The following is a 13,921-nucleotide window of genomic DNA, read 5'->3' on the forward strand; positions in this document are numbered from 1 at the left end:
ATGCTGGGAAAACAAATGAGAGAGTTTCTATTCTTTTCTTAAAAAAAAAAAAGATTGATTTATTTTATATGTGTGCACCTATCTGAATTTACGTGCATGAGATGTGTGCAGACGCCCCCAGAGGTCAGAGGGTGTCAGATCCCCCAAACTTGAGTGAGCCATCTGATATGGGTGCTGGAAACCAAGATCAGATCCTTTGCGAGAACAGTAAGTGCTTTTAACTGCTGAGCCATCTCTGCAGCTCTTGAGATAGCATCTCAAGGACATGGTAGTGACCGGTGGGTCAATTATATATAGATGCAAACGATTTTACAGAGGAAAGGGGTCCAATTACTAATGGCTGAAGGAAAAAAACCTCTCAAATAACAGGTGATATTTGATCCGAGTTGTAGAAGAATGAGTTGGGCAGCTGGTGAAAGGATGTAAATCCCTCAGAAACAAACATTATAATGCATTAAGGGGACTGGAAGACCTGCTGTGGGAATGATTGTCGTTGGAACAAGAGTGTTTGGGAAAGGCCAATTATGTTACTGTTAAATTACTTTGAATTTTACCTTGAAGATGGTGGAGAACATAAAATCATTGAAGGGTTGTCGATCAGGAAACTAAGTCACATTGCCTTTTAGAAAAATATAGTGCAAAGAATTGATTCAAATTTGGAGACAAGATGGCTATCTAAGCAGTCTAGAAATGATAATAAAATTGGAGAGAAGGGGCCAAGATTCAAAGGTATTCTAAATTGTGGAATTGGCAGAGCTTGGTGCATCTAATGAATGCAAGGATGAAGCAACTAAATTCAGTGACTGAATTATGACATTTACCAAAATAAAAACGTACAGGAAATTTGCAGATTTGTGCATTGTTTTATACTTTTCATTAGGCAATGTTTATGACCCATCAACTACTCTCTAAGCCCATAAATGCTCCACTTGGAATGAAATCACTATAAGGTCATCTGGGAGAAATAATTCTAGGGGCTGCAAGTGGCAGCCATTACCACAGTATCACCCTATTTGATGTGGAGTTTCCAAGCCCAGTCATCTGGGTTTAGAACAGTGGATGGCAAGAATTAGGAGTGAATGTTTTTTTTGAGTCTTGACTTGTGGAGTTAATAAGTACCATTGTTCTTTGAACAGGCTTGTTTCAGGGGCAGGTGATATCAAACTCACAAAAGATGGCAATGTACTGCTTCATGAAATGGTGAGCTAATGCTCTTCTTCGTTTTCGTTTCTGAGACAGGATCTGCCTGTGTAACCCTGACTGGCCACAAACTCATAATTCTGCCTCAGGCTCCTGAGTGTTGGACTCAGGCATTCGATACAATGCCCATCTGCTGCTGCCTTTAATAAAATTTATAAGCCTTAATTAAAAATGTGGCACAAAGGTCGGGAATGCAGCTCAGTGGTAGAGCACTACCCTAGCATGTACAAGATTCTAGCTTCAGCATTGCGGGGGGCGGGGGAAGGTACACTTTGTATGTCATATGCAAGTTTATTTATTTAAAGATCGTTTTGCGGGCTGAAGAGATGACTCAGTGGTTAAGAGCACTGGCTGTCCTTCCAGAGGACCCAGCTTCAGTGCTCAGAACCCACATGGCAACGCACGCACAACTGTCTGTACCTCTAGATCCAGGGGACCCAACATCCTCACACAGGCATGCATCCAGGCAAAACATCAGTGCACGTAAAATGAAAGAAAAAAATTTAGCCAGGCTTGGTGGTGTACACCTTTGATCCCAGCACTTGGGAGGTAGAGGCAGGTGGATCTCTGAGTTTGAGGCCACCCTGGTCTATAGAGTGAATTTCAGGACATCCAGAACTACACAGAGAAGCCTTGTCTTGAAAAAATTTTAAAATAATATTTGCAATGCTAGGTATTGAGCATTGGGCCCTCTCATGTGCTAGGTAAGTGCTCTTTACTACTAAGGGATAGCTTCAACCTTACAGTTTGTAGTTTTAAAGATTCATTGCTTTTTAAATTTTACTCGTATGAATGTCTGTCTGATGACTGTATGCCACGTATATGCTGGTGTCTGATGAGGCCAGGAAAGGGTATCAGGTTCCCTGGAGCTGGACTTAAGGCAAGTGTAAGCTTCCTGTTGTGGTTGGTGGGAACCAAACTCCACTTCTGTGGAAGAACAGAGCATACTCTTAATGACTGAGCGCTCTCTCTAGTCCCACAGTTCGTCCTTCCTTCCTTCCTTCCTTCCTTCCTTCCTTCCTTCCTTCCTTCCTTCCTTTCTTTCTTTTATCTTTTTTTTTGAGATAGGATTTCTCTATGTAGCCCTTTCTGTCCTGGAACTCAATCTATAGATCAGACTGGTCTCATATTCACAGAGATCTGCATGCCTCTGCCTCCCAAGTGCTGGGATTAAGGTATGCACCACTACTGGCACCACAATTTGTATTTTTTATTAACTTTTAAATTTATTTTACATACCAATCACAGTTTCCCATCCCTCCACAATTTGTATGTATGTATGTGTGTGTTTATTTTTTTTTCTTCAAGAAAGGGTTTCTCTGTGTATCTTTGACTGTCCTGGAACTCACTCTGTAGACCAGGCTGGCCTTTCTCACAGAGATCCACCTGCTTCTACCTCCTGGGTGCTAGGATTAAAAGCAGGTACCACCATGCCTGGCTCACAATTTATATTTTTAAGATAAGGCTGTCAGCTAAAAACTACATTCTTGAGATATGGTTGTTGGACTAGACATCAACAGAATGAAATTTGACTGTTTTTAAATGTTTATAGAGTCTAATAGCTTAGGGATACTTACAAATTAATAGCATCTTTTTTGAGCACTTCATTATAATCTTTTTAATCATGGAAAAAGAAAAAGTCCTTTGCCATTTTCATATATGTATTCATCTTTGAGATTGAAGGGCTTAATCTTTTCTTGTAAATGTCATTGCATTTTTAAGCAAAGACGTTCATAAAATGTTCAAACCTCATTAATTCTCAACTTTAAAATTTTGGATTTGACATTTACTAAATATTGATAATGTAAAACTTGTAAATGTGCAACATGAAGTTTGTTTCTTAATTTTACTATTGACCCTTGGGTTGTCTTGGGTTTAGTGGCCTTCTTTATCATAGTCCCTGTCTTTTAAAATCAGTGTTTACCTTTTCCAGCAAATTCAGCACCCAACAGCTTCCATCATAGCGAAAGTAGCAGCAGCCCAGGACCAAGTCACAGGAGATGGCACTACCTCCAATGTCCTGATCATTGGGGAATTGCTCAAGCAAGCTGATCTTTACATTTCTGAGGTATTAAAATTTCATACTATTTCAAAGAAAGTTTTTTTTTAAGTTTAATTTTAGAGAATAAGAACTCATTGTAATTAAGATAATTTTAGGGGGCTGGAGAGATAGCTCAGCAGTTAAGAGCACTGCCTGCTCTTCCAAAGATCCCCAGTTCAATTCCCCTGCAACCACATGGTGGCTCACAAACATCTGTAATGAGATCTGTTGCCCTCTTCTGGCCTGCAGGCATACATGCAGGCAGAGTACTGAGAATACTGTATACATAATAAATCTTTTTAAAAAATGGACTTTAAAAAAAAGATAATCTTAGGTAGTCATAAGTGGGAACTGATTTTTATTTTCCACCAAAATAATGGCCTTTTTGCTGGGACTGAGGTTTTGCTGGTCCATACGTTCCTGAGAAGGGGAGTGAGGATTGGGGAGAGAAATAGACAAGTGACCGAAGATAGAGTCCGGAGGGCTAGCAGTGAATGCTGTAAAAAAGCCCCGAGCTATTCACTCACAGCCCTTTTATACCCCAATCTAGAGGGGAGGGCACAAGACTCCCATGACATAAGAAACAAGCAAGCATAATTACCTCTTTACATCTCAAAACACCTAGTAATCATGCCCAAAGGCAAACATCCTGTTGTCTGGTCTTCTAGGAGCAAAGCTCTCAGTAGCCACACCTTTGGTCAAACATCCTATTGTTTATTGAGAGCAAGAATAGGTTTGAACTCTGATCTTTAGTCAAGATGGAATGGATCCAAAACTGGGCTCTCACACTTTTATTGCAATTATATACTTTTAAAAATATAAATATTTGGGCTGGAGAGATGACTCAGAGGTTACAAGCATTGCCTGCTCTTCGAAAGATTCTGAGTTCAATTCCCAGCAACCACATGGTGGCTCACAACCATCTGTAATGAGGTCTGGTGCCCTCTTCTGGCCTGCGGGCACACACAGACAGAATATTGTATACATAATAAATAAATAAATAAACAAATGAATAAATAAATAAATATTTTAAAATATAAATATTTAAATATGTATAGAAAGGTTTAAAAAAAGAAAACTTCCCATGTACCCATGAATCATGCTTACAAAAGAAAATGTTACTATTAAAGTTGAAACAAAATTATGTTTCTTTAAAATTAACTGGGGAAAGATTACTGGAGGGTTTTCACCTTGTGCCTGTGTTCACTTTGCTAGTCCATCTTTCCTGCACCCCTCTGCGCTCATCTCTTCACTGGCCTGTCGAGTCGTCATTCACATTTCTGTGTCTGTGCCTTTGCCCAGTCGTGCTCTTTCCTCAACGTTGCAGATGCCTTTTCTATAATTATTTGAGTGCTCCCTCTTAGTCAGATACTAATTATTTGAGTGCTCCCTCTTATTCAGAGACTATCTTGGCAAAGTATAACCTGGTCAAAGTGGAAAGTCTGGCTTCTTTATGTTCCATTTAGTACTGGGCATTTTCTATTCCGTGCCTGTAACTTATCTCATTTAGAATGATTAGGCTTAAATACTGGAAATTTGACTAAAACTGTCTTAATTATGCAGAAATCATCATTTCACACAAGAGAACAGTGAGGGATAAGGTAGGGTCTGTGGCCGGTAAATTTCAAAGTTCAACTAACCATCAAATACCCAGGCTCTTTTGGTCTCTAAGTGTAATACGGCTTCCTTCTAAGTTGGATCTTGAAGGTGAAACAATCAGAGGAAGTCGGTGCTGCTTATTCCTTCTCCTCTGAATGGTGAGAGTAAGCTGCAATGTGTCCTACTTTCAGTGTGACTTTCTTCTTCTGTTTTGTTGTTATTGTTTTGTTTGTTTGTTTTTGTTTTGAGACAGGTTTCACTGTGTAGCTCAGTCTGGTCTCAGATTTGTTGTGTGGATGTGACTGACTTCTAACTCACACCTTCTTGCTCCAGTCCTCCAAGCGCTGGGGTTACAGCCATGTACTCCCAATACTTAGCATAATTTTTAGAAAAATCACTGAATTCTCATTTATAGTCACAGTATTTGTGTATAAAACAGGAAATTAATCTTCGCATCAACGGCTACAGAGAATCCTGTTATCCAATCTACATATTTCTTTCAAATTTCACCACTTGTCCTAAGAGTGGCTTTCCCAGAGAAAGGGAGCTCTAGGGTAATGCATTGTGTTTAGTTGTCACATCCCTTTAGTTCCTGAAGTGTCGTTTATTGTTCATGGCATTGTTACTTTAAAAAATTACTCGTATTAGTTATATGTGGATGTCAGAGGTCAACCTGTGAGAGTCAGTTCTTTCCTTCCTATGTGGGCCCTGAGCAAACTCAGGTTGTCCCTCTTGGTGGCAAGTACCTTTACCTTCTGAGCCATCTTGCTGGACTGGAATCGATACTTGAAAGTGTTTTAGATTTATTTTTATTTTATGTATGTGCATGTTTTGTCGACATGTGTGTATGCCAATCACATGCATGCCTGGTGTCCTTTGAATTCAGAAGACTACATTGTATCCCTTGGAACTGGAATTGTGGATGATTGTAGGCCACCACGTGGGCTCTGTAAATTGAATCCAGGTTATCTGTAAGAGCAGCAAGTGCTTTTAACTCCTGAGACATCTCCCCAATCCTGATATTGCTACTTATTTTTGAGACAGGGTCTCTCCGTATATCCCTGGCTGACCAAGAACTCACTATGTAGACCAGACTGACCTTGAGCTCACAGAGATCCACCTGCCTTTGCCTCCCAAGTTCTGGGACTAACGGTGTGTGCCATCACACCTGGCTGACATTCCTACTTTTAAGTTGCATAGGCCAGCTATTTTGTAGAAAGTGCCTCACTTGATATTGCCCATTTCCTCATGATTAGGCTCAGGTTATTAATTTCTGGCAATACTACAACAGAAGTTCTGTGGTGTTCTGAATGTATTCTATTGGAGGCATGAGCTGGCTATCTGAGCAAATACTGTGGTGCACTTTTTTCAAAGTCCACTTGTGCAGCCTCTTCCCTCTGCACTTAAAGGAATATTTTATGCTTAGATATAGTTGTAGCTTTTGAAAAAATACTTTGATTGTTGTGCTAAGCAATATGCCACACACATTTTTTTCTCAGCATTGGGGAAGCTGAGTCAGGAAGATTGTGAATTTGGACACAGGCTAACAGATTGGATACAAAAACAGAATTCATCCTTCTTCTGCATACATTCCATCCAAACATAAAAAGAATATACCTTCTTTTCAGAGCCTCATGGAATCTTCGCAAAAAATGACCACATACTAGGTAACAAAATATTAAAAAAATTGGAATAACCTCATGTATCTTATCAGATCACCACGACTTAAAATTAGAATTCAACAGCAACACTAATTCCAGAAAGCCCACAAACACATGGAAATCAAACAATGCTCACCCGAAGCATCAATGGGTCAAGGAAGAAATAAAGGAAGAAATTAAAGACTTCCTAAAATTCAATGAAAATGACCACACCATATACCCAAATTTATGAAACACAATGAAAGCAGTGTTAAGAGGAAAGTTCATAGTACTAAATTCCTACATAAAGAAGCTGGAAAAATCACACACTAGAGAATTAACAGAACATTTGAAAACTCCATAACAAAAAAAGCAAACTCACCAAGGAGAACTAGATGGCAGGAAATAATTGAGAGCTGAAATCAACAAAATAGAAACAAAGAAAACAATACAAAGAATCAATGAGACAAAGAGTTGGTTCTTCGAGAAAATCAAGTGGTGGGATTCCCTTCTATATGTTGTGAATACCATTGGTTAATAAAGAAACTGTCTTGGGCCTGCCCAGAAAATAGAGGTAGGTGGGGAAAACTAAACCAAATGCTGGGAGAAAGAAGGGTGGAGTCAGGGAGAAGCCATGTAGCCCCATTGGAGACAGATGCCGGAACTTTACCCTGTAAGCCACTGCCACATGGTGATATACAGATTAATGGGGATGGGTTAAATTAAGATGTAAGAGTTTGCCAATAAGATGCTAGAGCTAATGGGCCAAGCAGTGATTTAAATAATATAGTTTTCTGTGTAATTATTTTGGGTCTGAGCTGCCAGGCAGCTGGGAAACAAACATGCGGCCTCCTTACAACAAATTGGCACTCATGTGGCCAACTAAAATCCATTTAAAACCTGAGAGAGTTTGGGAAGAAATTCTAGACACACACACACACACACACACACACACAACCCCCAAAAAACAACAACAATAAAAAACAAAACAGAGTTAAGCATGGTTTGGTAATGGCATTTTCTTGGGTGGGCTCAAAATCAGTTGCCCTCCTTTACATAGATAATAAATGGATTGAGAAAGAAATCAGAGAAACATCACCCTTCACAATAGCACAAATAGCATAAAATATCTTGGAGTAATTCTAACCAAGCAAGTGGAGGACCTATATGACAAGAACTTTAAATCTTTGAAGAAAGAAATTGAAGAAGACACCAGGAAATGGAAAGATTTCCCATGCTTTTGGGCAGAAAGAATTAACACAGTAAAAATGGCAGTCTTACCAAAAGCAATCTACAGATTCAATGCAATGCTCATCAAAATCCCAGAAAAATTCTTCACAGACCTCAAAAGAACAGTACTTGACTTCATATGGAAAAGCAAAAAGCCCAGAAGAGCCAAAACAATCCTGTACAAAAAGGAACTTTTGGAGGCATCACAATCCCTGACTTCAAACTCTACTACAGAGCTACAGTACTGAAAACAGCCTGGTACTGGCATAAAGCAGACAGGAGGACCAATGGAGCCAAATTGAAGACCCAAATATTAATCCACACACCTATGAACACCTGATTTTTGATAAAGAAGCAAAAAAAATCAAAAGGAAAAAAGAAAGCACATTTAACAATTGGTGCTGGTATAACTGGATATCAGCTTGTAGAAGAATGAAAATAGATCCATATCTACTATGCACAAAACTCAAGTCCAAATGGATCAAAGACCTCAACATAAAGCCAGCCACACTGAACCTTATAGAAGAGTAAGTGGGAAATACACTTGAATGTATTGGCACAGGAGACCCCTTCCTAAATATAACCCCAGTAGCACGGACACTGAGAGAAACAATTAATAAATGGGATCTCCTGAAACTGAAAAGCTTCTGTAAAACAAAGGACACAGTCAACAAGACAAAACAGCAGCCTACAGAATGGGAAAAGATCTTCACCAACCCCACATCAGACAGAGGACTGGTTCCCAAAATATATGAAGAACTCAAGAAATTGGTCATCAAAAGAACAAATAATCCAATAAAAATTGGGGTACAGACCTAAACAGAGAACTCTCAACAGAGGAATCTAAAATGACTGAAAGACAGTTAAGGAAATGCTCAACATCCTTAGTCATCAGAGAAATGCCAATCAAAACAACTCTGAGATTCCATCTTACACCTGTAAGAATGGCCAAGATCAAAAACACTGATGATGGGGCTGGAGAGATGGCTCAGAGGTTAAGAGCATTGCCTGCTCTTCCAGAGGTCCTGAGTTCAATTACCAGCAACCACATGGTGGCTCACAACTGTCTTTAATGAGGTCTGGTGCCCTCTTCTGGCCTGCAGGCATACACACAGACAGAATATTGTATACATAATAAACAAATAAATAAATAAATAAATACTTAAAAAACCACTGATGACAACTTATGCTGGAGAGGTGTGGGGTAAAGGGAACACTTCTGCATTGCTGGTGGAAGTGTAAACTTGTACAGCCCCTTTGGATATCAGTATGGTGATTTCTCAGAAAATTAGGAAACAACCTTCCTCAAGACCCAGCAATACCACTTTTGGGTATATGCCCAAAGGATGCTCAATCGTACCACAAGGACATGTGCTCAGCTGTGTTCATAGCAGCATTGTCTGTCATACTCAGAACTTGGAATCCACCTAAATGCCCCTTAACCGAAGAATGTATAAGGAAAATGTGGTGAATTTACACAATGGAGTCCTATACAGCAGAAAAAAAATAATGACATCTTAAAATTTGTAGGTAAATGGATGGATCTAGAAAACATATTGAGTGATCCAAAACCAGAAAGACAAATATTATATGTACTCATAAGTGATTTTTAGACATAAAACAAAGAAAATAAGCCTACAATTCACAATCCCAGAGAACCTAGACAACAATGAAGCCCTTCAGAGAGGCATACATGGATCTAATCTACATGGGAAGTAGAAAAATACAAGATCTCCTGAGTAAATTTGGAGCATATGGACCATGGGACAGGGTTGAAGGGGAGGGGAGAGGAAGGATGGGGAGCAGAGAAAAATGTATAGCTCAATAAAATCAATTAAAAAAAGATTGTGAATTTGAAGCCAGACTGAATTATGCATGCGTCAAGATCCTCCCTCTAAATGAGTGAATTCATTTATAGTTTGTGTGTGTGTGTGTGTGAGTGTGTGTGCGTGTGCTGGCAACTGCTCTGTAGGCTCAAACTTCTTTGAGGGACTGAAATGATGTCTCAGTGGCTAAGAGCACCTGTTGTTCTTGCTGAGGACCTGGGTTTGGTTCCCAAAACCTTCATGGTAACTCAAAATCATCCATGACTCTAGTTTCAGGGGCCCAACTCCATCTTCTGACCTCTGTGTGTACATATGGTACATATACATACATGCAAACACTCATATACATTTTAAAAGATTTTTTCAGATATAAAGCCCGAGAAATAATTTATGAATAATACATAATCACATTAGTGCCATCACTGTGGGTCACATTTTACCATGCTTGTTACTAAGAGAGCATAGCTAACGTTTGTTTTGCATCTTTATTGTGTAATTTGTTTATTTATGTTGCTACACCAGGGCCTGCACCCTAGAATAATAGCTGAAGGATTTGATGCTGCAAAGACGAAAGCACTTGAAGTTCTGGATGAAATTAAAGTAGAAAAGGAGATGAAGAGGGAAATCCTCTTAGATGTGGCTAGAACATCCCTGCGAACGAAAGTTCATGCTGAACTGGCTGACGTGTTAACAGAGGTATATGATCCAACGGTTGTCTAGCAAGGATAGCCAGACATGTGGTGATACTCTTCTTTTTTCTACAAGACAACCACATACTGCACATGACTTTTCAGAAATATCAAAGAAGAAGGCAAGCCTTTAAAATTCAGTCGATCACAACAGTATTTTTAATTTCCCCAAGGTGTCACGCTAGTGCTTACATGACTTGAAAGCTGGGAGAGGTTCACTTCTCGTGGCATATCTCTCGTGGAAGCTCTTGGACAGTGTCTTCAGCTAAACCTAAGGGTCCATATTTGATTATAGCAGGTGACACATGAGCAGGCTGTTTTGGCAGTTGCCTTGTAGTTAGGGTTTCTGCTTTAATGAGGCAAGATTGACCTGATATATAAGATTCTCATGTTTATTTGATTTACTTCTAAAGGCAAACTATATGCAATGTAAAGACAAAACTGCCTAGGCAGTTCTGGCGACTTTGTATCCAGTGGTTATTATTTGCTTATATTATTGTTCCTCAGCTTTGCTGTTTCTCCTCAAACTCAAAATCAGGAACAAGGAATTCACAATAACCAAATTCATGAGGCAGTGCCATGTGAAACAGGCACAAGTGTGCCAAGTGTGGCACTTGGTGGCCATGCCTTTGACTTTGAAGCTTGAAGTCCTTTCCCTGACTAGTCTGGTGATAGGTCACTTGGACAAGAAGTTTCTTTTAGTCTGGGTAATATGCCCCTTGTATGCTTCTCTTTCAGGCTGTGGTGGATTCTGTCCTGGCTATTAGAAGACCAGGTCTCCCTATTGATCTCTTCATGGTGGAAATCGTGGAGATGAGGCACAAGTCAGAAACAGATACACAGTAAATTGCATAAAATTTACAATACTCCCTTGCCCTCGTGTGTGTGTGTGTGTGTGTGTGTGTGTGTGTGTACCACAGCATGCTTGTGCTTGTGGAGGTTAAATGACAGCTTGAAGATCTCCCTAAGCAGTTTGTGTATTCCAGGGACCAAACTCAGGTTTTCAGGTTTGTTAGCTGCTAAGCCATCTCCTCAGCCACATTTTGGCAATACCTAAGTTCTGAAATATTTGGCTTTCTTCAAATGTACTTTCATTAGTTTTACCCCACATCAATGTGTTCATTTAAATATGAGTTAGCTACAGTGGGCCCATCACTTCCAGTGTTGAAATGAGAAGTAAGCCAAACACACTCTCCTCGAGATGGTTACAGTTCTAATCAACCTAATCCACTGGAGGCTGGAACAGAATCATGAGTGTTTTTTAATTGTTTAATTATTTTTATTTTTCGAGACAGGGTTTCTCTGCAGCTTTGGAGCCTATCCTGGAACTAAGCTTTTGTAGACCAGGCTGGTCTCGAACTCACAGAGATCCCCCTGCCTCTGCCTCCCGAGTGCTGGGATTAAAGGCGTGCACCACCACCACCTGGCTTCGTGTGCGATTTTATAGCATTCAGAGAAAATCATTCTGATCAGAAAATGAACTGCAAAGTTAAGAGGCCTCTAATGAAGCAGGGGAGCTGGCCATGTCAAAAAAGAACCTTCTAAGCAGAGAAAATACTAATTGAAAATACCTGGAAGTAGAGATGGGCTTGGAGTGATCAGGGTGCCTGCAGCACAGGTGAGGAGACAGCAGTAAGGGCTGAGGTGAGGGCCAAGAGGAGCAATGATGACTGCGGACTTAGTTATTTAGAAGTTTTAACCCCAAAATATATATAAACAAAGAGCAGAGGTCTCTCATGCACCTCTGGCTTTTATCTTTATCAGTTTTCAGTCTAATTTCAGCTGTATACTTCCCTTCTCCATCTTCCCTTTTCTCCTTTTAAACCTACTCCTTACAGATAATTTTTCTCGCCTTTGAGATGAGGCCTCACTGCATAGCCCAGACTTGAACTCGAGATTCTCCTGCTTCCCATGTGCTAGGACTAACTGAGATCATTTTGAAGCAAATCTTGAAATAATATTTCACTTTAAAATATTTTATTTAGAAATAGCTATAGTATAGATATTATCAATATTAACTAATATACCTCTAAAATAGTATAACTCCTTAATATATTATGTATTTACTTCATAGTTCAGTTTTGATGTTTGAGTATTTCCAGTGAGTTTAATTTTGGTTGGGTTACAAACACTATCTCCGTAGCCCATATACAGCTTACATCATTTCCTTAGGATCAGTTAGGTTTTCTACATTCTTTTTGAATCATGAGTATTTCTAGGAATTTGCCTGTCTCTTCTGAATCTTCAAATTTTGGAACAAAATGGTCATAAAGATCCTGTTTGAAGGATTTACTTCACTCCCATTCTCTCTGCCCACCTTCCCTCTCATTTTCCCCAGGCTTTTTGTTTGTTTTTGTTTTGTTTCATAAGGCCTTTCTCTTTAATTTTTTGACTTTTGGTTAATGGGGAGTGGGAGCTTTTTGCTCCTTCTGTTTTATTGAAACAGCGCTCAGGTCATTCATTTTTAGCTCTCTGCTTTCCTCAGTATTACTTAATTACACACCTTCACTTTTATTTTATTCATTTATTTTTGCCTTTGAGACTGGCTCCCATTTTCTAGCTTGCTACCCTGGAACTTCTAATCCTTTTGTCTTGGCCTCCAGAGTGCCAAAATTACAAGCATATGATTTTTATTACTTTTAAGATAGTTTCTTTCTTCTTCGCCTTCCAAAGATTTTACTGAGGAGTGCGTTAGGTATAACAGGACTATCTTAAGGGCAAGATTAGTGTTAAAAGTGCAGACACGAGCCGGGCGGTGGTGGCGCACGCCTTTAATCCCAGCACTCGGGAGGCAGAGGCAGGCGGATCTCTGTGAGTTCGAGGCCAGCCTGGTCTACAAGAGCTAGTTCCAGGACAGGCTCCAAAGCTGCAGAGAAACCCTGCCTTGAAAAACCAAAAAAAAAAAAAAAAAAAAAAAAAAGTGCAGACACGAGTGATAGAAAGCAGCCTCGAGGTGAACCTCTCTTGGAGGCAAAGTCTCTGTGGCCCAGGCTGGTCTGGAGTTTGTGGCAGTCCTCCTGCCTCAGCTTCCCAAGCTGTGGGATTACAGGCATGACTCGAGCCCAGCAGTGCAGCCTGCCTTTGGAGCAGCGCCTCCTGTTCGGTCCCTGGTTTCAGGCCGTTCTTCTGCCCGTTTGTTCACTCTTCTGCTGATCTGCTTTGCAGTGGATCTCAGCCTCCTAGCGCTGTGACCCTTTTAACACAGCTCCTCATGTTGTGGGGACCCCCAGCCATAACATTGTTTCCTTGCTACTTCATAACTGTAATTTTGCTACTGCTATGAATTGTAATGTAAATATCGGATAGGCAGGAGATCTGATACGTGACTCCCAGAGGGTTTGCAATCCACAGGTTGGGAACTGCTGCTTTAAAGGCGCATCCAGTCTCCTCTTTGCTTTTTCCCTTCTGCATCTCCTTTTATATATCTGCAGAAGTTATTTGTTGTCAAGAAAAGTTGGCTTAAAAGTGAGTTTGTTTTTTTTTTTGCATGCTTTCCTAAGGGTGTGGGTTTGGTCCCACTGGCAGACAAACTGGCTGAGGATTGTTGGAAAATGTAATACATTTAAAATGATTTTTAATTTCAATTTTCAACATGTGTCTTAATTTCAAAATATATAGAATAATTTAGTTATTGACTCTAGTTTAATTATATAATGGTAAGGGATACATTCTATAATATTTCACTACTTTGAAATT

The 13,921-nt window shown here is 39.8% G+C and overlaps 1 protein-coding gene across 2 annotated transcripts in view; it reads left to right on the forward strand.

Moving 5' to 3' along the window:
• The window catches only part of Cct6b (chaperonin containing TCP1 subunit 6B), a 45,160-nt gene that overhangs the window by 758 nt on the left and 30,481 nt on the right, over positions 1-13,921 (forward strand). For both annotated transcript variants that reach the window (XM_038328172.1, XM_038328173.1), the window contains exons 2-5: positions 1,137-1,200; positions 3,134-3,268; positions 10,059-10,232; positions 10,964-11,067. In XM_038328172.1, coding sequence (XP_038184100.1) covers positions 1,137-1,200; positions 3,134-3,268; positions 10,059-10,232; positions 10,964-11,067 — 477 coding nt within the window. The remainder of the gene's footprint in view (positions 1-1,136; positions 1,201-3,133; positions 3,269-10,058; positions 10,233-10,963; positions 11,068-13,921) is intronic.

Source organism: Arvicola amphibius, chromosome 4, assembly GCF_903992535.2.
Source record: "Arvicola amphibius chromosome 4, mArvAmp1.2, whole genome shotgun sequence".
In the NCBI taxonomy this organism is placed as follows: domain Eukaryota; kingdom Metazoa; phylum Chordata; class Mammalia; order Rodentia; family Cricetidae; genus Arvicola; species Arvicola amphibius.